We start from the raw sequence: 27493 nt of genomic DNA, 5'->3' as shown, positions 1-27493 counted from the left end.
TTGAGTAGACAGCAGGGTCTGTAACTAGACCTTCACCATGTAGGACTCTGACCTATTTCTATTTAACTGTCCCCCCTCTGCTCTCTCTGTCTTTCATTCTCTTCACATACACTGCCCCCCCCCCCCTCCCCCCTCTCTCAATTCAATTCAAGGGGCTTTATTGGCATGGGAAAGCAATGTTAACATTGCCAAAGCAAGTTAAGTAGATAATATACAAAAGTGAAATAAACAATAAAAATGAACAGGTAACGTTACACAAGTTACAAAAGATTAAAGACATTACACATGTCATATTATGTATATATACGGTGTTGTAAAGATGTGCAAATGGTTAAAGTACAAAAGGGAAAATTAACATAAATATGGGTTGTATTTGTTCTTCACTGGTTGACCTTTTCTTGTGGTAACAGGTGACAAATCTTGCTGCTGTGATGGCACACTGGTATTTTACCAAGTAGATATGGGAGTTTATCAAAATCGGGTTTGTTTTTTAATTCTTGTGGATCTGTGTAATCTGAGGGAAATATGTGTCTCTAATATGGTCATACATTTGGCAGGAGGTCAGGAAGTGCAGCTCAGTTTCCACCTCATCTGTGGGCAGTGTGCACATAGCCTGTCTTCTCTTGAGAGCCAGGTCTGCCTACGGCGGCCTTTCTCAATAGCAAGGCTATGCTCATGTAACAGTATAGCTTCCGTCCCTCTCCTCGCCCCACCTGGGCTCGAACCAGGGACCCTCTGCACACATTGACAACAGCCACCCTCGAAGCATCGTTACCCATCGCTCCACAAAAGCCGCGGCCCTTGCAGAGCAAGGGGAACAACTACTTCAAGGTCTCAGAGCGAGTGACGTCACCGATTGAAACTCTATTAGCGTGCACCACCGCTAACTAGCTAGCCATTTCACATCACATTTCACAGACTCACGGAGTCTGTACATAGTCAAAGCTTTCCTTACGTTTGGGTCAGTCACAGTGGTAAGGTATTCTGCCACTGTGTACTCTCTGTTTAGGGCCAAATAGCATTTTAGTTTGTGTTAATTCGTTTTTGTTCATTCTTTCCAATGTGTCAAGTAATTATCTTTTTGTTTTCTCATGATTTGGTTGGGTCTAATTGTGTTGCTGTCCTGTGGCTCTGTGGGGTCTGTTTGTGTTTGTGAACAGAGCCCCAGGACCAGTTTGCTTAGGGGACTCTTGTCCAGGTTCATCTCTCTGTAGGTGATGGCTTTGTTATGGAAGGTTTGGGGATCGCTTCCTTTTAGGTGGTTGTAGAATTTAACTTCTCTTTTCTGGATTTTGATTAATTAATTAGTGGGTATCGGCCTAATTCTGCTCTGCATGCATTATTTGGTGTTTTACGTTGTACACGGAGGATATTTTTTCAGAATTCTGCATACAGTCTCAATTTGGTGTTTGTCCCATTTTGTGAATTCTTGGTTGGTGAGCGGACTCCAGACCTCACAACCATAAAGGGCAATGGGTTCTATAACTGATTCAAGTATTTTTTGCCGGATCCTAATTGGTATGTCGAATTTTATGTTCCTTTTGATGGCATAGAATGCCCTTCTTGCCTTGTCTCTCACATTGTTCACAGCTTTGTGGAAATTGCCTGTGGCGCTGATGTTTAGGCCAAGGTATGTATAGTTTTTTGTGTGCTCTAGGGCAACGGTGTCTAGAACGGTGTCTGGCATTTGTATTTCTGGTCCTGGCGACTGGACCTTTTTTGCAACACCATTATTTTGGTGTTACTTACTGAGATTAACTGTCAGGGCCCAGATCTGACAGAATCTGTGCAGAAGATCTAGGTGCTGCTGTAGGTGCTCCTTGGTTGGTGACAGAATCACCAGATCATCAGTAGACATTTGACTTCAGATTCTAGTTGGGTGAGTCTGGGTGCTGCAGCCTGTTCTAGTGCCCTCACCAATTCGTTGATATATATGTTAAAGAGGGTGGGGCTTAAGCTGCATCCCTTTCTCACCCCATGGCCCTGTGGGAAGAAATGTGTGTGTTTTTTGCCTATATTAACCGCACACTTGTTGTTTGTGTACATGGATTTTATAATGTTGTATGTTTTTCCCCCAACACCACTTTCCATCAATTTGTATAGCAGACCCTCATGCCAAATTGAGTCAAAGGCTTTTTTGAAATCAACAAAGCATGAGAAGACTTTGCTTTTCTTTTGGTTTGTTTGTTTGTCAATCAGTGTGTGCAGGGTGAATAAGTGGTCTGTTGTATGTTAATTTGGTAAAAAGCCAATTTGACATTTGCTCAGTACATTGTTTTCACTGAGGAAATGTACAAGTCTGCTGTTAATGATAATGCAGAGGATTTCCCCAAGGTTGCTGTTGACGCATATCCCACGGTAGTTATTCTCTCTTTCTATCTCTCCGTTCTTTGTCTTTCTCTCTCTCCCATCTCTCTCTCTCTCTCTCTCTCTCTCTCTCTCGTTCTTTGTCTTTCTCTCTCTCTCCCTCTTCCATCTCTCTCTCTTTCTCTTTCCCCGCTCTTCCTCTCTCTCCACTCACAGTAATCATCCATATTCCTGAGTGTTTCCCATGCAGCCCCAGCCAGTGTAATGTGCTGTGTTTTACTTCATATATATTTGTGCATTCCAGCCCAAGGAGGCCATTAAGATGCAAGCCAGCTAAATCTGGCAACCTCCTCTGTCATCAGCCGTGTTTATTCCTATTTCCCCTACTTGGTGCGCGCTGGAGAAAACGAAAGACGGAGAGATAGAGAAGGAGGGGGAGAGGAGGGCGAGATTGTTGAGAGTGAACTGGAAGCAGTTGTCTTGTGCCCTGACGCATCCTGTTGGGCCTGATGACAGGAGCAGATTGTATTAGACCTAGAGCAAGTTAAGTTGTAGATAGAGAGAGAAAAAGTCTACTGCTGTCTTTTTAAAGACCAGCGCAGGAACATTAGAATGTGTCTCACCGCCCAGCTGGCAAGCAGGTATCAGACCACTGCTGGCTCTGATCCAGCACACCACTGTAGACAAGCCCATATCAAATTATCAGACCTGTGTTGACAGCTAATGACACTAGCAGCGCAACAGAACTGACTGTAGCCAACAGACAGTCTGCATGCTGTTGTTAGTAGCCCTGGCTACCAGGGTTGGGGTCAATTCCAATTGAATTTGAAATTCCAATTCAATTCTTCAATGAACTCATGAAGTAAAGAATGTACGTTAAATTCAATTCGAATTTCACCAGTCTTCAAGTTATGGAATTGGATTTTAATTGCAATTAGACTCTTTGGACTGTTTGAATTGGGATTGATTTGAAATTGTAAAAACATGTCCTCTTTGGAATTGAATTGGAGTTCAATATTTCGACATTTCCCAGTTAATGGAATTAATGCACTTAATATAAAACATTGACTGCAGCCCTAAATAATTTATACTTGTATTTTTCCAGTTAAGCTAGGCTGTCTGAACAGCTACATGATCAGCCTGAAAGCCTGAATTTAATTGAATTCTAATTGGAATTTGTGGAATTGTTGGGGATGATATTGAATTGGAAATGTAATTATTGGAATTGACCAAACATGGACATGGGAGGGATTTAATTATCTCTAAATTCAAAGACTGACCTGGAATTTTAATTGAATTAAATGGAATTAACAGGGAGATGGAATTGAATTAGAATTAACTCCAACCCTGCCGACTCCCTGCTGCCATTAGCCCCCTATAGATCTGCTGTGTAACATAGGCAGTGGCAGTGCTGACTTTACCTATGTACGGTCCCGTTTGAGTCCTGAGTAACGTTGTGTGTCATGGCCAGAGTTCATCCTGAGTCCGTGTGAGGATGCACTAAATGGATCAGAGGTCACTAGTCATCTCAATCCTAAGGGCTCGAACACACCAGTAGCATCTGCCTGCCGAGAGTACCCTCTTAGAAAAAAAGGTGCTATGTAGAACCTTAAAGGGTTCCAGGTAGAACCCTTTTGGGTTCAATGTAGAACCTTTCCACAGAGGGTGCTGAACGAACTGCTGAACGAACGATAGACAAATAGGAGATCCACATTCGGTGCGACGTGTGCGACCCTTTACAGAACACTGGAGCCCTGCACGGGCATGAATTCTACGTTGCTAACAGTGGACCCCGACCAAATCAGATAGACCGACCTCATATTATCTGATATGACCTTCCAGTGACTTTGAGCTCACAAAAGGAAACAATATTTTCCAGTCGTAATTGTTTGTGTTGTGTTGTGCCCTTTTTCTATTCATTTGACAAGCGTTTAATTCCATTTCTTGCGCATAAACTAAGCAACAAAAAAAGAAACGTCACCCCTCCCCACCTACCCTCACCCTTCCTCCTCCTCCTCCTCACCTCATCTCCCCTTACACCTCTCCCCTCATCCTCCTTATAGTCCATCAGCTCCCCAACCAAACCGTCCTCACCTCACCTCACCTCACTTCTCATCCTGTGCCAGCTGGCCAATAGAAATCAATGGCTGTGGAAACAGTAAGAACCTATATTGACTGACACCTTCCCAAACATGAACCCAGCTGAACCCTACTTGCATCAGGCCTATAAATTGACCCTCCTGTGTGCGGTCATGTGTAGATCTATGGGCGCAGTCGTTGGGTAATGTTGAGTCCATGTTGAGTCTGTCTTATTAGTGTGTTATATGCGCTCACTGCAAGAGAGGCAAACTCACAGCAGCCTGACAGACCGTCGGGGCGAAAGATTGCACAGTAAAACTGCAGGAGGAACTCTTTCTTACAAAACGCCGGCCAGATCTACTAATGCACTCATGCGCTCTCTTTCTCTCTCTCCCTTTCTCTCTCTGTCTGTGATGTGGTCCATATCAAACTGCATTTCTCCTGTTATTGTCTGTCTCAGGTCCATAAGATCAACAAAGATGGAGAACATTCCCAGTCAGGTGAGCTACGCTCCCTCTCTCTTTAATCTTTCAATTCATCATAAGGCCACTGATGTAACTTTCAGGGACTTGTTTCGTGAGACAAAATCCCTGAACCCCCCCCCCCCCTGTCACGTAAGGATTTTTGACGATTTATCTAAACTGCAAAGTTGAACACTGAAGCCTCATAGACGACGAGAAGTGAGGCAGTTGTCTATCTTTAAGAAGTTGCTCAGTCCTAATCTGGGTCGTATAGCCCGTCATCCTGACTTCTTTCTTTTCCCAGAGAGCCATTCCCTGCGTCACAGAGACAGGAGGAAAGAGTCGGTTGATACCAGGTCAATCAGCTCACGTGGCAGTGATGGTGAGTGTGTATGAACACCAGGGTACTGTGTGCGTGTGTCTGTGAGAAATGGTAAGATAACACTGAGGGAGGGATCCCAATGGAGATAGGGGAAGACAAATATAGAGACAAGAATTTACATTTTTTGGGGTCATTTAGCAGAGGCCCTCTACTGGTCCCCCCTCCCCTGCGAATTGAGCCCACAACCCGGGTGTTGCGAGCCACCAACTAAGCCACACAGGACCTAAGGAGAAGGACACAGAGAGAGGGGGAAGATAGAGAGAGGAAGGAGGTAAAGAAAAAGGGGGATGAGGAGAGAGGGAGGATCAGAGAACAATATGAGTCAGATTACAGTGCATTATGGAAGGCAGTTGAGCTGTTGGCCTCTGATGACATCCTCCTCACTATGACGCGGCTGCTGCTATTTTCATTAGCTGGGCTGAAGTGGTGCTTCTCTTGTCCTCCAACCTCTCTCTCTCTCTCTTACTCTCTCTTTCTCTCTCTTTCTCTCTCTCGCCTGAATTGACGAGGGAAGTCCATAATAACAGCAGACAAAGGATATCAAGGATCTGGAAAGATTCTGTATGGTAGAAGATCCCTCCCAACGTGTTCTCCAATCTCATAAAACATTTCAGAAAAAGACAGTGTCATTATCCTCGCAAGAGGAATGAGCTAGAGTATTGAAAACAGGTTCAAAATTATTGGCACTCCTATCCTTTTTTTCAATTGTTTTAATTACTTGTTAAACTCTATCTCTGAGCAATTGTATTAGTGTAAAATACTATAATTTCCCAATTTTTTGAAGTGAACAATATAGCTCACTATTTGTATAATTTATTTTATGCAGTCTTTTTTGCTCGTATTTATCAAGGGTGCCAATAATTTTGGACCCAACTGTACATAATACATCATTGTACAGAGCAGCCTGCCACCACAGGCCCAGTGGTCTGATGTGCTACGTCCGTCATACATGATTCACTTCACAAGCTCATATAATATCAACTAGAGTGAAATGTTTGACTGGAAGAAGAGCATGTTGTAGTCCTGATAACTAATGTCTTGTTGTCTCCAGCACCCAGTCTGCAAAACCGCAGGTACTCATCTGTAGCCAGAATCCACTCTATGACCATAGAGGCCCCCATCACCAAGGTACAGTGCACACAGACACCACACACGCACACACTCGCATACACACGTTATCCTCGTGGAGACCTAAAATGAATTTCCATTCAAAATCCTATTTTCCCTAGCCCCTAACCCTTACCCTTAACGTAACCCTAACCTTAACCCTAATCCAAACCCTAAACTTAACTCCTAACTCTAAACCTAACCACTAAACCATTACCTTAACAGTAATTTTAACCCTAATTGTAACCCTAAACCTAACCCTTAATCTGAAAATAACCTTTGTCCTCATGGGGACATGGGAAATGTCCCCACGAGGGAGAATTTTCCTTGTTTTACTATCCTTGTGGGGAATTTGGGGGATTTTAGGTCGCCACAAGGATAGAAGAACCAACCAACCCACACACACACACACACACACACACACACACACACACACACACACACATTCCCCTCTCCTTTCCCACTCTGTGCTCCTTCCAAACCAATAGAGGATGTTCCTAGAACCATACCTGACACTCTCTGAAGCTCGCGTGAGGATGAAGACCTATCAGAGGCAGTAGAAAGCTCCACAGATCTTCTCAGAGTCCTCTCAACCACAGAAAGACCACATCACAGGGCGAATATCTGGGACACAACAAGTGTGGTTTGAAGTTCCCATATTGTTGGGACATAACTTCTAGCCGACCCAACTGACAATTGATGGTTCTCAGAATGTCACAGGAATGTTCCCGGAATAGTGCTCTGAGAATCCGAAGGAAAATTCTCCAAACGGTGTTCTCTGAACATTTGCAAACATTCTTGGAATGTTATGCAATTTCAAGCTGTTTGCAGTTCTGTGGCCAGTGAAACTCGAAGTCTGTCCATCTGACTGAACAGTGTCCAATAAACCTGTTTGGCGAGCAACAGCCTTGATTACAACGTCAGGTTTGACCTGAAGATTCTAATGATTGTGACAACAGAGTTGAAATATCTGTCAGTCTAATCTGACTCTAGTGCCAGTCTTGAGTTTAAAAAAAAATCGAATTCACTGATGAGAGTTCAACAGGAATGGATGGTGATTTGATGGGATAGGTGAAGGCCTTATTTAATTGCACAGATCTGGGATCAGCCTATGACTGAAAGCCTCTCCAGAGATCAGAGTCTAACTCTAGGCTTTATGATGTTCCTACCTTCTCTGACTAGCTGCTTGATTTGTCTATTTGACTCCCGACATGTTTTCTATGGCATCACATGCAGAGCTCCCTGAAACAGGCTCAAAGAAAGGCACTTTCTGTCTGAAGAGTGAAGTTTCTCTTAGGGCTGTGTGTGTGTGTTAAATAAAATGTAACTGCGTCCTACATCTCCCTCCCTCTCTCCCTCCTCCAGGTGATCAACATCATCAACGCGGCCCAGGAGTCCAGTCCGGTGTCTGTAGCGGAGGCACTGGACCGAGTCCTGGAGATTCTGAGGACCGCAGAGCTCTACTCTCCTCAGCTGGACTCCAAGGAGGACGACCCACACACCAACGACCTTGTAGGCGGGCTCATGAGCGTGAGTTAGGGGCTACACACACGCTCTCACACACACACACGCATGCACACACACACACAAACATACTTACACACACACACGTACACACACACATTCCTTCACAGGCCTAATTTAATCGAAGTCTGGAACCAGTTTTTAGGATACATGAAAAATAGAAAATTCCCACACCATGTAAAAGCATGTTTAATTTTGTGAAAATTGTTTTGTAAACACTATTTTTTATTGAGCACATTAATCAAAATGTGCATTCTTGGGGGGTCGGGGGGGGGGGGAGGGGTTTGTCCCGGAAACTCCGGGACAACTCCGGGAATAGGGCTCGGGTTAAGTTGGAGTTAGGAATGTGATTCCTCCTGGGTCAAGGCTTCAGACTGGACAATGGCTCCAAACATAGCTTTATTTACAACAGGATTCACACAATTCAATATCATTTAAAAGGGTTATAAGAAAATGTAAATTATTTTAGGTTGGTCACAACATTTGTAGTGGTTGGGAGCCATTCGTCCAGTCTCACACAGGCAGACAGACAGAGACCCACTATGACACACACACACACACACACACACACACACACACACACACACACACACACACACACACACACACACACTGAGATCCATTAAACCAAGTTAAGGATCATTCACAGTGATCAACGTCCTGAAACAGAGAGTTATAGACTGTTTGTCGTACAGGAAATGTATCTCTCCTCACCTTTCCTCATAATCTCTCCTCACCTCTCCTCACCTCTCCTCTCCTCATCTCTCCTCTCTTCACCTCTCCTCTCTTCACCTCTCCTTTCCCCACTCTCCTCTCTTCATCTCTCCTTTCCCCCTCTCCTCTCTTCTCCTCACCTCTCCTGTCTTCAACTCTCCTCCACTCTCCTCTCTTCATCTCCCCTCACCTCAACTCTCCTCAACTCCCCTCCCCTCCTATTCTCACCTCACCTCTCCTCTCCTCATATCTCCTCACCTCTCCTCTCTTCACCTCTCCTCTCTTCACCTCTCCTCTCTTCACCTCTCCTTTCCCCACTCTCCTCTCTTCACCTCTCCTTTCCCCCTCTCCTCTCTTCTCCTCACCTCTCCTGTCTTCAACTCTCCTCCACTCTCCTCTCTTCATCTCACCTCAACTCTCCTCAACTCCCCTCCCCTACTATTCTCACAAACACAATACTCAAACACAAGAGTTCCTGAGTTATGGGGGATATGTCTCGTTGGGTGAATTAGAATGCTGAAGTCATTGTATAATGTCAAATATGTTGTTATTAGCCAGATTTGAGATATACAGTTGAAGTCAGAAGTTTACATACACCTTAGCCAAATACATTTAAACTCAGTTTTTCACAATTCCTGACATTTAATCCTAGTAAAAAATCCCTGTCTTAGGTTAGTTAGGATCACCACTTTATTTTAAGAATGTGAATGTCAGAATAATAGTAGAGAAAAATATTTATTTCAGCTTTTATTTCTTTCATCACAATTCCAGTGGGTCAGAAGTTTGCATACACTCAGTTAGTATTTGGTAGCATTGCCTTTAAATTGTTTAATTTGGGTCAAACGTTTCGGGTAGCCTTCCACAAGCTTCCCACAATAAGTTGGGTGAATTTTGGCCCATTCCTACTGACAGAGCTGGTGTAACTGAGTCAGGTTTGTAGGCCTCCTTGCTCGCACACGCCTTTTCAGTTCTGCCCACACATTTTCTATAGGATTGAGGTCAGGGCTTTGTGATGGCCACTCCAATACCTTGACTTTGTTGTCCTTAAGCCATTTTGCCACAACTTTGAAAGTATGCTTGGGGTCATTGTCCATTTGGAAGACCCATTTGCAACCAAGCTTTAACTTCCTGATTGATGTCTTGATGTTGCTTCAATATATCCACATAATTTTCCATCCTCATGATGCCATCTATTTTGTGAAGTGCACCAGTCCCTCCTGCAGCAAAGCAACCCCACAACATGATGCTGCCACCCCCGTGCTTCACGGTTGGGATGATGTTCTTCGGCTTGCAAGCCTCCCCCTTTTTCCTCCAAACATAACGATGGTAATTATGGTCAAACAGTACCATTTTTGTTTCACCAGACCAAAGGACATTTCTCCAAAAAGTACGATCTTTGTCCTCATGTGCAGTTGCAAACCGAAGTCTGGCTTTTTTATGGCGGTTTTGGAGCAGTGGCTTCTTCCTTGCTGAGCGGCCTTTCAGGTTATGTCGATATAGGACTTGTTTTACTGTGGATATAGATACTTTTGTACCTGTTTCCTCCAGCATCTTCACAAGGTCCTTTGCTGTTGTTCTGGGATTGATTTGCACTTTTCGCACAAAAGTACGTTTATCTCTAGGAGACAGAACACGTCTCCTTCCTGAGTGGTATGACGGCTATGTGGTCCCATGGTGTTTATACTTGCGTACCATTGTTTGTGCAGATGAACGTGGTACCTTCAGGCATTTGGAAATTGCCCCAAAGGATGAACCAGACTTTTTTTATGAGGTCTTGGCTGATTTCTTTTGATTTTCCCATGATTTCAAGCAAAGAGGCACTGAGTTTGAAGGTAGCCCTTGAAATACATCTACAGGTACACCTACTATTGACTCAAATTATGTCAATTAGCCTATCAGAAGCTTCTAAAGCCATGACATCATTTTCTGGAATTTTCCAAGCTGTTTAAAGGCACAGTCAACTTAGTGTATGTAAACTTCTGACCCACTGGAATTGTGATACAGTGAATTATAAGTGAAATAATCTGTCTGTAAACAATTGTTGGAAAAATTACTTGTGTCATGCACAAAGTAAATGTCCTAACCAACTTGCCAAAACTATAGTTTGTTAACAATACATTTGTGGAGTGGTTGAAAAACGAGTTTTAATGACTCCAACCTAAGTGTATGTAAACTTCCCACTTCAACTGCACCAAAAGAGAGTGATTTGTCGTCTTTTTCCGTCTGCAGGACGGTTTACGGAGACTGTCTGGCAACGAGTATGTCTTCTCCAAAAGTACTTTTCCAAGTAAGCACCCGTCTGTTTCATCATAAAACATCACATAAATATGAGATTTATTCATTATCCTACCAGAATGCTACTTACATCTAGGACCCTAGAGTTTACTCTAGTCACACAAACTGAGTCTAATAAGGTGTAGTTTTAGTGGTATATTTGTGTTGCATAATGTATTTTTTTTATATATATCATGAAATGTAATTACACTGGAAACATTCACAGTACTACACATGATGGGGGACATTTAGTGTATGGACCTCTGTCTCAGATCATTTATTTCATCAGTTGGAGTCTGGTCCATCGGCAGACGCTGGCAGTCATTTCGTAATCCACTTCTATTTGTTTAAGTCATGATGGGAGAGATAATTACGTACGTCTTCTTTCTGAGAAATGGAAGGGCACTGCTGAGAAGTCCAGAAAAGTCCTCTCCTGCTAATCTTTAGGAAGCAGCATGTGCTTTTTGCCCCTTGCATTTCTTAATAGACCTTAGTTGACTTCTTAGTAGACCTGTATTTGACCCTTTACCATGAGGCAGTGTTTCTAAGTAACTTAGGGACACGGCTGAGGACTACATTGGAAATTGTTGTTGTTGCGTATTGCTCTCAAATGTCCCAAATGCAATCAATTGATCTGTGTGTGTGCGTGCGCGTGAATGAATGGGTGCGTGCGTGTGTATCTACAGATTTGAGCCAAAGTCAGCTGGCCATCCCAGTAACGCTGAATGACATCCCTCCGGCCATCGCTGAGATGCTGGATGACGAAGACCAATGGGAGTTTAACATCCTGGAGCTGGAAGCTGCCACCTGTAAGAGGTACGGAGGTAGAGGGAATAGATAGATAGATAGAGAAAGAGAGAAAGATAGACAGACAGACAGACAGACAGACAGACAGACAGACAGACAGACAGAATAAAAGGGTTAAGGGAGAAGTGAAGATAGAGGTTATTATATACCAATACAGAAGGGAGTTGAAGGACCACGTCTCTCAGCCACTCATCTATCTCCCCTGTCCTCCCTCTGTCATCCACGCAGACCTCTGACCTACCTGGGCTTGAAGATCTTTGCCCGGTTCGGGGTGTGTGAGTTCCTGAGCTGCAGTGAGGCTACGCTACGCTGCTGGCTCCAGGTCATAGAGGCTAATTACCACGCCTCCAACTCCTACCACAACTCCACCCACGCCGCCGACGTCCTCCACGCCACCGCCTACTTCCTACGCAAGGAGAAGGTCAAGGTAGGCCAAACACACACAGAGCTAAAGACTCTCCTCACAGGCCTGGTGAAGACCTTTCGGTCACACCTGCAATATGCTATGGATGCATACGACAGTGCACTGTACCTAGAGATTGGTTGGATGTGCACACGTAAACTACTTTCACACGTGAAATGACTACTGACACCAGCTAGCTTGAATGTATCACCGCAACATGATCGCGCCTGACATCTCAGAGTGTTGACGGATAAGTTGATCTATGTAATTCCCTGCCATGTGTTTTCAGCAGCGTGTAGAGTATCCGTTTGCTTTGCTTGGCAGGAGATGAATGTATGTCAGTGACCAGTGAGAGTTGGAGTAGGGATGTTTTTATTGTTTTCATATTGGACTCAGTCAATACGTGTTTTGCCTTGAGGGCATTGAGATCCAAATACATTGCCTTTCTTTTCTCCCCGCTTATCCCCTCCAATAAATATATCCTCTTCTTGTCATAAAGTGAACATTTGCTAGTGATTATTATTATTAGTTGTGCTCGCATTGCGTGCATTTTTTAGGTATTATTCCTTTGTTGAGTATGAGGTTATGCTGAGAGAGACTTAGACAGTATTTATAGTTTATGCACGATCTCAGACAATTGGGCATGAGTAATCGAGCACTCAAAACGGACGTCAAAACTTGATCTTTAACCAGCGATCGAAATGTTTTATTGAAGACGACGTTCGTTTGCTTTGACTCTAGTGTTCCATTTATACGTGTGAATTTGCGGTGCACAACAACAACAAAAAGAAACCAAGCCAAAGCGTCACACAGTTCTTCTCACTAAATTCCCTTTCCCCTCCCTGTCTCAATCAGTCAGTTGCGTTCCGACCGCTGCCTCTACACACGCGTGCTGAGTGCGCATACAAGCTTTCATTAGGCCTACAGATGTAAATGCCTAGAAAAGTGATGGGATACACAAGCTACACTCCTTTCCAAATGATGACGGTTTTATCACAAATTCAAAATGGACTGGTTGACTGAAATAGGGAAATATGTGTTCTAACAACGAACGCTGCCGTTTTGGAATAATTGCTTCCCGTCTATTTTCCGGTTTAGGCTACTTTGCGAACTGCTTGTGCCATTTCGAATTGGTTAGCTTAGGCTATAAACAGAGATTGCAGTATTTCTGTTACATGTATTTGAAATACGTATTTTTCATTTGTTCTGAGTATTTTGAATTTCACTGGGCTGAACTACACTTCAATGTATTTTCTGTTTTGTATGAACAATGAACAATTGCAAAGCATGCTGAGTATATTCTAATGAGCTCCACCCCAAAACAAGGCCAATAATACCCAGTGTGCTTTGCAGTTAATTTTGATATGTTCATTTTCACATATACATTTACATTTTTATCCAGAGTGACTTACCCAACTAAGGTAGATAAACAACATATCATAGTCATAGCGATAACAACTTTTTTTATAACCGTTATTGAGAAGGTTGTTGCAGTTCTGTATTTTGATTAAATACATTGATCTTTATGGTATTTTGTAATTGTATTTTGTCATTTTTGCCATCCCTGGCTATAAAAAAAAATCTATGCCATTGCACAGCCTTTTACAAGCAAGCGTTGCTGCCTTTTTGAAGATTGTGTTCCACAATATAATCAGTTTATGTTGCTTTTTTTATTTAACCAGGCAAGTCAGTTAAGAACAAGTTCTTATTTTCAATGATGGCCTTGTTCAGCTCAGGGATTCGATCTAGCAACCTTTCGGTTACTGGCCTAACGCTCTTACCACTAGGCTACCTGCCGGTTTCAATAAATTAATCTTAAATGGCACTTGTTTTTTTATTGACTGAATATATACGGGGACATTTTGCAATTAGTATTTGTTATCTGTAATGGTTATGATAAATTATGCATTGTTGCGCACTGTTGGCATATACAGTGCCTTGAGAAAGTATTCAGACCCCTTGACTTTTTCCACATTCTGTTACATTACATTACAGTCTTACTCTAAAATTAATTAAATAAAACATTTTCCTCATCAATCTACACACAATACCCCATTCTACAGGTTTTTAGAAATGTTTGCAAATAGAAATAACTTATTTACGTAATTATTCAGAACCTTTGCTTATGAGACTTGAAATTGAGCTCAGGTCCATCCTGTTTCCATTGATCATCCTTGAGATGATCCTTGAGATGTGGTAAATTCAATTGATTGGACATGATTTGGAAAGGCACACACCTGTCTATATAAGGTCCCACAGTTGACAGTGCATGTCAGAGCAAAAACCAAGCCATGAGGTCAAAGAAATTGTCCGTAGATCTCCGAGACAGGATTGTGTCCAGCCACAGATCTGGGGAAGGACACCAAAACATTTCTGTGGTTTCCAGGGGTTTCCATCATTCTTAAATGGAAAAGTTTGGAACCACCAAGACTCTTCCTAGAGTTGGACGCCCGGCCAAACTGAGCAATCGGGGGAGAAGGGCCTTGGTCAGGGAAGTGACCAAGAACCCAATGGTCACTCTGACAGAGCTCCAGTGTTCCTCTGTGAAGATGGTACAATCTTCCAGAAGGACAACCATCTCTGCAGTTCTCCACCAATCAGGCCTTTATGGTAAAGTGGCCAGAAGGAAGCCACTTCTCAGTAAAAGGCACGTGACAGCCCACTTGGAGTTTGCCAAAAGGCACCTAAAGACTCTCAGACCATGAGAAACAAGATTCTCTGGTCTGATGAAACCAAGATCGAACTCTTTGGCATGAATGCCAAGCGTCATGTCTGGAGGAAACCTGGCACCATTCCTACGGTGAAGCATGGTGGTAGCAGCATCATGCTGTGGGGAAAGATAAACGGAGCAAAGTACAGAGAGAACCTTGATGAAAACCTGCTCCAGAGCGCTCAGGACCTCAGACTGGGGCGAAGTTTCAACTTCCAACAGGACAACAACCCTAAGCACACAGCCAAGACAACGCAGGAGTGGTCTCTGAATGTCCTTGAGTGGCCCAGCCAGAGCCCGGATTTGAACCCGATCGAACATCTCTGAAGAGACCTGAAAATAGCTGTGCAGCGACGCTCCCCATCCAACCTGACAGAGCTTGAGAGGATCTGCCGAGAAGAATGGGAGAAACTCCCCAAATACTGTGCCAAGCTTGTAGCGTCATACCCAAGAAGACTTGAGGCTGTAATTGCTTCTTGTTTTCCAAGTACTCAAGTACTCCAAAAGAAATCTATCAAAACATTTCTAAAAATGTCAAATTTCTATTCCTTGTAGTTAAGTAACATTACTTCCTGGTTGTATCCTTTTCTCAGGGCAGTCTAGACCAACTGGACGAGGTGGCTGCATTGATCGCTGCGACGGTCCATGACGTGGACCACCCGGGGAGGACCAACAGCTTCCTGTGCAACGCAGGAAGTGAGCTGGCCATCCTGTACAATGACACGGCTGTGTTAGAGAGTCACCACGCCGCCCTCGCCTTCCAACTCACCGTCAGGGACAGCAAGAGCAACATCTTCAAGAACATCGACAGGTACAGTCACACAGAGCTTAGAGCAACATCTTCAAGAACATCGATAGCCTAGTCCCGTACCTGTTTGTGCTGTCTTCTATATGTTTGTGCTGTCTTGCCAACTCCTATGGTCAATGTCACCGGCATGACAATGACCATAAGAGTTGGTTGGCAAGACAGCACAAACATATTCTGGGACCAGGCTAGAGTCACATAGAGATTAGGAAAGTAAAAGGTGGTTCCCACCTGAAGCTGAAAGTGTTTCTACAGTAGAATTCCAAACCAGAGGCCATGTCCTTGTCAGAAGAATGAATTGACATGCCTCTTCCTCTACGCCATAAGAGGGATCACGTGACCACTGGCGACAGATATGGAGCATGTTGGGTTATTACCCTGGAACATATCATGTGATGTGATTCACTTCTAGATTTGTATGAACCTAGAACTTCTTGGAAAACATTGAGGACAGTTGATTTTCCTGGTCCTGTAACCCCCCTCTCTGTGTGTGTGTTTATATTAGGACTCAGTTCCGGACATTGAGGCAGGCCATCATTGACATGGTGCTGGCTACAGAGATGACCCGCCATTTTGAACATGTCAACAAGTTTGCCAACAGCATCAACAAACCAATGGCCGCTATCGAGGAGTCCAGCTCAAACGTAAGACACACACCCTTCTGTGTGTGTGTGGTGTGTGTGTGTGTGTGTGTGTGCGCGCGCGCTAGCGTCCGTGTGCAGTTTATTATTACATAATAAACTCATTAACATCTGCTCATTGTGGTGTGTGAATGGAAAATACTAATATATATGCGTTAAAACTCAGCAAAAAAAGCGTCCTCTCGTTGTCAACTACATTTATTTTCAGCAAACTTAACATGTAAATATTTGTATGAAAATAACAAGATTCAACAACTGAGACATAAACTGAACAAGTTCCACAGACATGTGACTAACAGAAATTGAATAATGTGTCCCTGAACAAAGGGGGGTTAAAATCAAAAGTAACAGGCAGTATCTGGTGTGGCCACTAGCTGCATTAAGTACTGCAGTGCATCTCCTCCTCATGGACTGCACCAGATTTGCCAGTTCTTGCTGTGAGATGTTACCCCACTCTTCCACCAAGGCAACTGCAAGTTCCCGGACATTTCTGGGGGGAATGGCCCTAGCCCTCACCCGCCGTTCCAACAGGTCCCAGACGTGCTCAATGGCATTGAGATCCGGAATCTTCGCTGGCCATGGCAGAACACTGACATTCCTGTCTTGCAGGAAATCACGCACAGAACGAGCAGTATGGCTGGTGGAGGGTAATGTCAGGATGAGCCTGCAGGAAGGGTACCACATGAGGGAGGAGGATGTCTTCCCTGTAACGCACAGCGTTGAGATTGCCTGCAATGACAACAAGCTCAGTCCGATGATGCTGTGACACACCACTCCAGACCATGACAGACCCTCCACCTCCAAATCGATCCCGCTCCAGAGTACAGGCCTCGGTGTAACACTCATTCCTTCGATGATAAATGCGAATCCGACCATCACCCCTGGTGAGACAAAACCGCGACTCATCAGTAAAGAGCACTTTTTGCCAGTCCTGTCTGGTCCAGCGATGGTGGGTTTGTTGCCGGTGATGTCTGGGGAGGACCTGCCTTACAACAGGCCTACAAGCCCTCAGTCCAGCCTCTCTCAGCCTATTGCGAACAGTCTGAGCACTGATGGAGGGATTGTGCGTTCCTGGTGTAACTCAGGCAGTTGTTGTTACCATCCTGTACCTGTCCCGCAGGTGTGATGTTCGGATGTACCGATCCTGTGCAGGTGTTGTTACACGTGGTCTGTCACTGCGAGGATGATCAGCTGTCCGTCCTGTCTCCCTGTAGCACTGTCTTAGGCGTCTCACAGTACGGACATTGCAATTTATTGCCCTGGCCACATCTGCAGTCCTCATGCCTGCTTGCAGCATGCCTAAGGCACGTTCACGCAGATAAGCAGGGACCCTGGGCATCTTTCTTTTGGTGTTTTTCAGAGTCAGTAGAAAGGCCATAAATGTGACCTTAATTGCCTACCGTCTGTAAGCTGTTAGTGTCTTAACGACCGTTCCACAGGTGCATGTTCATTAATTGTTTATGGTTCATTGAACAAGCATGGTAAACAGTGTTTAAACCCTTACAATGAAGATCTGTGAAGTTATTTGGATTTTTACGAATTATCTATGAAAGACAAGGTACTGAAAAAGGGGCGTTTCTTTTTTTGCTGAGTTTATATATATATATTAGGAAATTGTGTGTGTATGTGTATATATATATATATTAGGAGTTTGGGGTCACTTATAAATGTCCTTGTTTTCCATGAAAACATACATGAAAACAGTTGCAAAATGAATAAGAAATATAGTGAAGAAGTTGACAAGGTTATAAATAATGATTTTTAATTGAAATAATAATTGTGTCCTTCAAACTTTGCTTTCGTCAAAGAATCCTCCATATGCATCAATTACAGCCTTGCAGACCTTTGGCATTCTAGTTGTTTATTTGGTAATCTGAAGAGATTTCACCCCATGCTTCCTGAAGCACCTCCCACAAATTGGATTGGCTTGATGGGCACTTCTTACGTACCATACGGTCAAGCTGCTCCCACAACAGCTCAGTAGGGTTGAGATACGGTGACTGTGCTGGCCACTCCATTATAGACAGAATACCAGCTGACTGCTTCTTCCCTAAATAGTTATTGCATAGCTTGGAGCTGTGCTTTGGGTCATTGTCCTGTTGTAGGAGGAAATTGGCTCCAATTAAGCGCCGTCCGCAGGGTATGGCATGGCGTTGCAAAATGGAGTGATAGCCTTCCCGGAGTCGCCTATTCACTGTTGATGTTGAGACTGGTGTTTTGCGGGTACTATTTAATGAAGCTGCCAGTTGAGGACTTGTGAGGCACCTTTTTCTCAAACTAGACACTCTAATGTACTTGTCCTTTTGCTGAGTTGTGCACCGGGGCCTCCCACTCCTCTTTCTATTTCTATTAGAGCCAGTTTGTGCTGTTCTGTGAAGGGAGTAGTACACAGCGTTGTACGAGATCTTCAGTTTCTTGGCAATTTCTCGCATGGAATAGTCTTCATTTCTCAGAAGAAGAATAGACTGACAAGTTTCAGAAGAAAGTTCTTTGTTTCTGGCCAGTTTGAGCCTGTAATCGAACCCACAAATGCTGATGCTCCAGATACTCAACTAGTCTAAAGGCCAGTTTTTTGCTTCTTTAATCGGGACAACAGTTTTCAGCTGTGCTAACATAATTGCAAAAGGGTTTTCTAGTGATCAATTAGCCTTTTAAAATGATAAACTTGGATAAGCTAACACAACGTGCCATTGGAACACAGGAGTGATGGTTGCTGATAATGGGCCTATGTAGATATTCCATAGAAAATATGCCATTTCCAGCTACAATCGTCATTTACAACATTAACAATGTCTACACTGTATTTCTGATCAATTTTATGTTATTTTACTAGACAAAAAAACGTGCTTTTCTTTCAAAAACAAGGACATTTCTAAGTGACCCCAAACTTTTGAATGGTAGTGTATATATCATAAGCATTAATGAGAGAATGGGAATAACAGGCTAAGTATTTTGACATTTATCAATGAACTGTTCTAGTGGAAGATAGTTGTATTCAGAGCATGTGAGTCCAGTTTGAAGCCCTATCTGATATGAGTAACCATGGCCCTTGTGGGCAGCAGCGTGTCTAGCCTGATTCTATCTCAGCTCTACCACTTACTTAAGATAATATCACAAAGCAACTAAATCATTTGTGAGTGGAGCAACTTTAAGGCTCAGGCCATTGTTATGTATAACTATATACGCTAAGTGTACAAAACATTAAGATGACCCCCCTCCTCCCTTTTATCCTCAGAACAGCCTCAATTCGTTGGGGCATGGACTCTACAGGTGTCGAAAGCGTTCCACGGGGATGCTGGCCTGTGTTGACTCCAATGCTTCCCTCAGTTATGTCAAGTTGGCTGGATGTCCTTTGGGTGGTGGACTATTCTTGACGCACACGGCAAACTGTTGAGCGTGAAAAACCCAGCAGCTTTGCAGTTCTTGACACACTCAAACCAGTGTGCCTGGCGCCTACTACCATACCCTGTTCAAAGGCACTTCAATCTTTTGTCTTGCCCATTTACCCTCTGAATGGCACACATACACCATCCATGTCTCACTGTCTAAAGGCTTAAAAATCCTTCTTTAACCTGACTCCGCCCCTTCATCTACACTGATTGATGTGGATTTAACAGGTGACATCGATTGGGGATCATAGCTTTCACCTGGATTCACCTGGTCAGTCTATGTCATGGAAAGAGCAGGTGTTCCTAATGTTTTGTACGTCAGTGTATATTCACACACACGGTCAGTTCCATGTAAATGGACCCATGAGCACCAACATGTGAAGTTCATAGGAGCATGTCAGATTTAGTGTCAAATGAAAGCTAAGCGTCTATATGTGTGTGTCTGTGTGTGTGTTTGTGTCTCTGACCTTGTCTGTGTGCGTTTCTGACCTTGTCTGTGTGTGTTTCTCTGTAACAGAGTGAAGGCAGTGACAGCGAGGGCCCAGCCAGTATCAGGAACAGCCCAGAGAACCGTCTGCTGATCAAGAGGATGATGATAAAGTGTGCTGACGTGGCCAACCCCTGCAGACCCCTGGACCTCTGCATAGAATGGGCTGGACGCATCTCAGAGGAGTACTTCGCACAGGTGAGGGGGCAGTGTGTATAAAGGGCAGTGTGTATAAAAAGATTTCTATTGAAAATGGTTTTGGAGGCAGGTTGTGGTACTCCTAACCAAAGCTTCAGCTAAAATCAGCTGTGTTCAGTGGTTTTAACCCGGCTCAACACTCTAAGAAAGGCGGGAGAGTATGTCATAGTATGTCATAGCAGCTTTGACTTTTCTCCTGCTATAGGACAGTGTCTGCAGCTGGCAATCCTGACCTGAACAACTGTCTACTTAGCTATCTGTGTGCACCAATAGATCTGTTCCCTACCTTTTCTCCCTCTCTCTTTCTGCCTCTATCACTGTCTGTCTGTCTGGTGGTACACTGTGTGGGAAATGCATTTGTGTTGTCCCATACATATATATATTTTTTGTAATATATTTTCGATAAAAAATATTTTATATATCTTTTTAAAAATACATTCAACATGTATTACAGAATGTATTTAAAATGTATATATAATCATCTATAAAATGTATATCACAATATATGTTAAATGCTTTGGAAAATCTATTGAATGTATTTAAAGTATTTATTGATATATTTTTCAATGTAATTGGAAATGTTTTGTTAAATATATTCCAACATGCATTTAAATGTATTTGTAAGAGATATATTTTTTTAATGAAAATGTGTGGAAAATAGCTCAAGACCCAAATGTGAAATGTACTGTCCTCAAATGACCCACATTAAGAAGAAATAGTGTGTCATTATAAATGTTTACTCATAACTCGCGATCTACTGTTCACATGCTCAGGGCCCACTTTGGGTCCCAAACTATAGTTTATCAAGCCCTGTTCTAACAGGCTGCGGCCGCTACAATATATTTTGTCAAAATGCATTTTTATTGTACTTAACACATACCAAAAGCATATTAAAAACACTAACATGCATTTAAATGACTACAGAAATGACAACAAACGTGATACATTATCAGTCATGTAGTGACTCCACGTCTTTCATTGTACATATGACAAATCAACAAACAAACTTTAGGAGAGTGTTCCATTTCCACAAAATGAGTGTTAAGTAGAAATTGAGCAGAATATAGAATTGTAAAAGCCTGTTATATGAAATGAAGTGCCCTTTAATATAGACCACATGGAGAATTCATTAACTCTCATTTTCAATATGAAAAAAGACTTGACTTTGTGACTTCGAGGAAGATTTTAACCCACTAATCCCCAAAAAGACTGCCAAGTGTTCGCCATCATGGTAAAGACCTAGTTATTTTGTTGCTTTGACAAAGTTATTTCTGAGGATGATTATTTAGTTCATGTGATTAGCGATTCATTTATGTCTGTCCCTCATTTTAAGGTGCACCCTGTTACGTGAACTGAACTCTATTTATCTCTAAAGAAACATTGAGCATCTAACAGTCAAATCATTGTGTAAAGAAAGGTGGGCATAACACGTCAACCCTGTCACCCATAGATAGACAAGCTAGGAATGCTTTACCAACCGAAAAAATGTGTGTGAATCTTACATTAAATTTCCCCTCACTGTTGCACACAACAAGCTCCCATTCCCTGTCACAAGGGGATTCATGGCTGATTTAACTAGTAATTACCAGTTGGAGGGCCGTTCAAGTGGATTTTTCCCAGATGTGGTAAATTCACTTGGTTATTTACACAACATAACACCGCTAACCATCCACTCTAGAGCCATATAATACCACTCATTAGAAGCACAAGTCCTAGACCTACACTTTGACATATTGCGGAGCGTTGTAGGATGTATAGTTTTTGTTTAAACAATAACAATAGTAATGAAATCAGCTCAGTGCCCGACCTAGATCTTTTTCATTATGTAAATAAGCTGAAGAGAGGCACTTACTTTTTTGAGATGGGAAACCTTTTTTTTTTTTTAAGAAGTTGAACATCTGCTCTTTATGACAGAATGTAACATTTTTGTGAAATCCTTTGTTGACATTTTTTACTCACTCATTATATCACAGTTTTGGCTTGGTGGCCCCAAAAAAAACAATCTCCATTAATCAATATGTAAAGTTTATTCATTTAAGAAGCCAAATTGGGGAACACATTGGCCACGCTGTAGACTAGATGTCATAGCCATGCATTTCTGGAACATTGTCAGGCATTACATCCATATGTGGTACGACTGTGTACATGTATCTCTTGTATACTACAGTATGTGTGTGTGTTAACCTGTGTGTGAATCTATCCTTATATTTCAGACTGATGAGGAGAAGAGACAGGGTCTACCGGTGGTCATGCCTGTCTTTGATAGGACCACCTGCAGTATCCCCAAGTCTCAGATCTCCTTCATAGACTACTTCATCACAGACATGTTTGACGCTTGGGATGGTAAGAACACACACACACACACACACACACACACACACACACAAACAGAGGACCCACAGGGAGGGGGGAGGAAATAAGGAATAGAACTTTCCCATGCCTTCCCTCCTCTCTTCTCCTCTCTTCTATTCCCTCCATCCCTGTAAAAGAGGTAGAGTCTTCCTTCTCACGTCACAGTGGAGCACAGTAGCCCAGAGGAAGGAGAGAGGGAGGGAGAAGGGGCTGGGTCAAAAGAGGATAGTATACACTTATTCCCCATTTCACCGTTCCCTCTGACATTGGGGTGTTGCTGGAGGTTACCCCCCTCCATCAGAGAAGAGAACACATGTTTAAAGTCAATAAAACTGCTGATGTCACGGAAAAGTTCCTAGAGGCCACTGGGACAGGGTGGAGAGGCGGGGGGGGGTATCCGGGGGCCGGAGGGGTTAAGTCAAGACGCAGTGAAGCAAGACCTACTGTACGCACGCTCACTAGCACAGATACACACACACAAAAGTACACAAAAAGTGCATACAAAAGCACACACAAAATCGCACGCACACGCAGAAGCACAAAGGCCGCGTTTAGACAGGCAGCCCAATTCGGATCTTTGGCCAATCAGATCAGCTGTGAAAAGATCTGTTGTAAAAAGATCTGACGTGATTGGTCAAATGAGTCGGAAACTAGGAAGTAAACAACAGACACACACGCTGCCTGAGACCCAGTTGCCCCGGCTGTCATTTCTGCTGGCTCATGTGTTTGTGTGTGTTAACCTCACACTCTCCTCTGTCTCCCCCCCAGCCTTTGCCAGTCTACCTGGCCTCATGGAGCACCTGTCAGAGAACTACAAATACTGGAAGGGTCTGGACGACATGAAGTGCAAGAGCCTGCGGCCGGCCCCTCCTCCGTGACCCCCTCCATCCCTCCCTCTCTCTCCCTTTATCCCTCCATCCCTCCCTCTCACTGGGCTGGGGGAGACAGCGAATGTAGCCCGGCGCTGGTATTAGCCCCTCCCACGGTGATTCTACCCAGCTCCACACACAATGGACTGTAGACCATTGTAGACCTCAAGAGTCTGTAGACCTCAGAGTCTGCAGCTTGGAGCCCTGAGAAGAGACCAGGGGACTGACATACTGGCTGACAAATGACACCCCAATTCCCCCTATAGTGCTCTCCTTCTGTCCAGACATCTTTCCCATCCATAGTTATTGGATGTTACTTCAAACTGATTGTCATAAGTAGTGCACTACATAGCGAATAGGTGGACATTTGAGTATTACCCACTGAGACTCTCCAGCCTCTTCAGACCCCTCTGTGGTTCCTCTTGGGCCCCTAATGTGACTCTACAGCCCTCCTGACAATCTGTCCCAACCAACCGCACTTTAGCAGCTCAACAAAAAAAACGTGTCACTTTCTCACATCTTTTCCTTTTTTTCCTGTGACGTTGTCTGTGCTCTATATCTGTTTCTTTTATCTCAGGCAAGTGTCTGCTGTTGTTTGTCGTACCTCTGATTTCTGTCCGTCCTTGCTTAGTCCCTACCGGTAGTGTGTGGTGATGTGGGGACCAAAGGTTTGCTGACAAACAAACTACTTCTACTGTACCAGGAATAAAAGAGAAGAGAGCACAGAACTAATGAAGAGAGAAACCTGTTCCCTGAATCACACACACACACACACACACAGCCAACTTATAAAACTGGAACTTAGCTCTCCTTGTTCTGTCTCCAGATGGAAGTATTAGGTAATATTGAGCTCTGATAAGCCCAGTTAGGCGGAGTAAAACAGCGATGTGCGTGTGTGTGTGTATTTGGCAGCAGACCCAGAGCAGTCAGCGGTCTGTGTTCGCTCCATACCTGGGAGGTTTACAGAGCAGAGCCCAGCTGAACTGACTGCTGTAATATCTCTCTCTACGGGGGAAAACCAGAGCTTTGCTCAGAGAGCCAGGCCTCACGGGCAGCTCGCCCACCACCATGCTCCCCCCTGGGGCTAGAACCAGCCCTCACTCTGCCCCCTCTGGAACTCAGCTCCAGACATGGCTCTTAAAAGAGAACACTGGGGCTTAGTCGGAACAGCATTAGAACAGTATTCTAACTCTATTAGCAACAAGTGGGGGAAAAACAGCAGTATATATTAAGTACTGTTGATCTTTACAACTTAGAAGCCACAGCACTGAATTATCTGAGCGACAGTAGGCTAGTGTACTGTTTTATGACAGCTTGCATTGAAGCTGGCCCTAATTCATTACTTTAAATGGGTCATAAAGTTCCAGTGAAACAGTACATTCATTTAAACATCGAAGGCACATTGAAGTGGACACATACTGTAGATAATTGCAATCTCCAAATATGAAGGAAACTAATTAGCATTGGCTAACTAAAATACTATTCCAAAGCACAACTCTGTGATTTCTAACATTTCAGTTGTGCTGTGGTGTGCGGTGCAATAGTAGGAGTGCATTTCATTTTCCAACTGCTTTTTGTCCCTCCTGCCTCCCCGTAATGTGTTGCTGGTCCGTTGTGAAGTAGCATGGCAGTGTGGTCTGAGCAGAGGGCCGCCTCACAAGAGCCTGATGAAACCACCATGGGACAGACAGCATGAAATACTCGGCTGGCCCTGGCTCGAATTACACCCTATTCCCTACGTAGGGCCCTACTTTTGGGCCAGATATTTATGTGCTGATAGACTGGCACACTTAGCTCTTGGGGCTTAAACAGTTGCATCTTAAATGCACCCCATATACCCTATATAGTGCACTACGTTTGACAACTCTTATCAAAAGTAGTGCACTATCAAGGGTATATGGGGTTATTTTAGATTGACCCCGTCTTTGGATCCTCTCTGGGAAAAGAGCACTTTCAGCTCCCAGCACACTCTACTGCTACCTGGTTCGGTTTGGCTCGGTTTTCAACTCTGGCTAGACTGCTATTAAAATATTATTTCAAATGTCACTATCATAAAACATGATGTCCATCCTTTTCTTTCTCTTGTCGTCTAGAATCACATTACCGTGTAGTTGTCTCCCTCCAGTGGTTGGTAAGTGGGGAATGCAGTTTCAGGTCGTTCCCTTGTGCAACAGCAGCGGCCATACAAGACAGGCTTAGTCGGAGGTGTTGTGAATGGGTGGCACGCTTTGAGTTTAAAGTATGTGTTTGCGTGTGCGTGCATGTGTGTAAATTGAACCGACAAAATCAAAACTGGTGTACGTATTTAACCAAAGGCACAGTGATCTTCTTTAAGGTGCCTTACTTTGACCCTCTCCTCTAAAACAGGGTTCAGAGTTCAGGCTTCAAATGGTTTGTTTGCGCTATGTGGTTCGTTTGTGTTCGCGAGCAGCTGAACAAAGACACCGGACTAAGTCATAGAGTACTTAACCTTACTATTTTAACCTGTATTTTATTGTTCCAAATGGCACCATATTCCCTATGTAGTGACAAATAAGTGTGCTATGTGGGAATATGGTGTCATTTGATACTGGTGAATACTACCAAATATTATGGAGAGAAACTTGTATTTGATAATGACTGTGTGCTAGTTTCAGAACACGGTAAGACAAATGCCTTAACTCAACTCAGTCAAGGCAACGCTAGTTTCACTGCTATAGGACACTGTAAACTACCTAGCTTCTGCTGACTTAAACAACCCACTATCTAGTCTCCCGTGGACTGTTTTCTATTGAGCCTAATCTATTTTCAATGAGTTATGTTCTTGTTTGTTGTCAAGTGAGTTTTGGTCAGAGACTGTGGGTATGGAGAACGTGCCAATCCCTTTGTTTTCTGCTGTTTCCAAGCGGAACAACCAACAGATATTCTGCAAGCATTAATGTATATAAGCTTTATTTTTTTGTGGTTATTGGCTGTGAAAAGGCAAACGTAAAATATTGTAGAAATGTTTTATGTATTTTTGAAGGACTTGATGGTTTGATGCTTTAGTTGTGTATCAACCCACCGGGTAGAAACTGTTTGCGTCTACGTCATCAGATAGATTTTGAAAAAGATATGATGTTGAATCAACGTGGAAAACTGATTGGATTTGCAAAAAGTCATCAACGTAAAGGGAATTATATTCGTATTTTATTTAACAAATTTTAACCTAAATTCAATGACATGGTGACATTTGGGGGGGGGATTTCACGTTGAGTTCACTATATTTGACATCGCAATCAAGTGTAAATACAAACTAGATGTTGAAATGACATCTGTGCCCAATGGGAAGATATTCTGTTTGGATCCTAGAAGGAGTTAGGTGGATATAGTTTTCTGGCCTGTGTCCGAGGATGTCTTATTTTGTTGTTCATTGTCGACACTTATTTTAAAATGTATATGTGAGAAACAATAAAAGTATTTTAAAAAATACAGTTGTATCTTTCATTTGTGACATTCATTTGAGGCTTTAAAAAAACAAGCCAAATTGTTAAAATAAGCATACAGACATTTGGCAAATAAATGTGACCAACTTGAAGACAATGCAGGATTTGAGGACATCCGATTAAATAAAGACATCAGATTAAAATTGGAGACCTGGAATCAAATCAAATCAAATTTATTTATATAGCCCTTCGTACATCAGCTGAAATCTCAAAGTGCTGTACAGAAACCCAGCCTAAAACCCCAAACAGCAAGCAATGCATGTGAAAGAAGCACGGTGGCTGGGAAAAACTCCCTAGGAAAAACTCCTGAGAAAGGCCAAAAACCTAGGAAGAAACCTAGAGAGGAACCAGGCTATGAGGGGTGGCCAGTCCTCTTCTGGCTGTGCCGGGTGGATATTATAACAGAACATGGTCAAGATGTTAAAATGTTCGTAAATGACCAGCATGGTCAAATAATAATAATCATAGTAATTGTCGAGGGTGCAACAAGCACGTCCGGTGAACAGGTCAGGGTTCCGTA

The 27493-nt window shown here is 43.3% G+C and overlaps 1 protein-coding gene across 2 annotated transcripts in view; it reads left to right on the top strand.

The window, feature by feature from the left end:
* pde8b (phosphodiesterase 8B) overlaps positions 1-26957 on the top strand; it is a 78933-nt gene extending 51976 nt beyond the window's left edge. For both annotated transcript variants that reach the window (XM_029769039.1, XM_029769038.1), the window contains exons 11-22: positions 4847-4886; positions 5152-5229; positions 6281-6357; positions 7702-7866; positions 10804-10861; positions 11535-11664; positions 11884-12082; positions 15362-15579; positions 16079-16217; positions 20121-20288; positions 22502-22631; positions 23409-26957. In XM_029769039.1, coding sequence (XP_029624899.1) covers positions 4847-4886; positions 5152-5229; positions 6281-6357; positions 7702-7866; positions 10804-10861; positions 11535-11664; positions 11884-12082; positions 15362-15579; positions 16079-16217; positions 20121-20288; positions 22502-22631; positions 23409-23518 — 1512 coding nt within the window. In that variant the 3' untranslated portion in view covers positions 23519-26957. The remainder of the gene's footprint in view (positions 1-4846; positions 4887-5151; positions 5230-6280; positions 6358-7701; positions 7867-10803; positions 10862-11534; positions 11665-11883; positions 12083-15361; positions 15580-16078; positions 16218-20120; positions 20289-22501; positions 22632-23408) is intronic.
* Positions 26958-27493: the final 536 nt, after the last annotated feature.

This window comes from Salmo trutta, chromosome 12 (assembly GCF_901001165.1).
Source record: "Salmo trutta chromosome 12, fSalTru1.1, whole genome shotgun sequence".
In the NCBI taxonomy this organism is placed as follows: Eukaryota; Metazoa; Chordata; class Actinopteri; order Salmoniformes; family Salmonidae; genus Salmo; species Salmo trutta.
The sequence above is the reverse complement of the archived record's forward strand: the minus strand, read 5'-3'. Positions and strand labels throughout refer to the sequence as shown.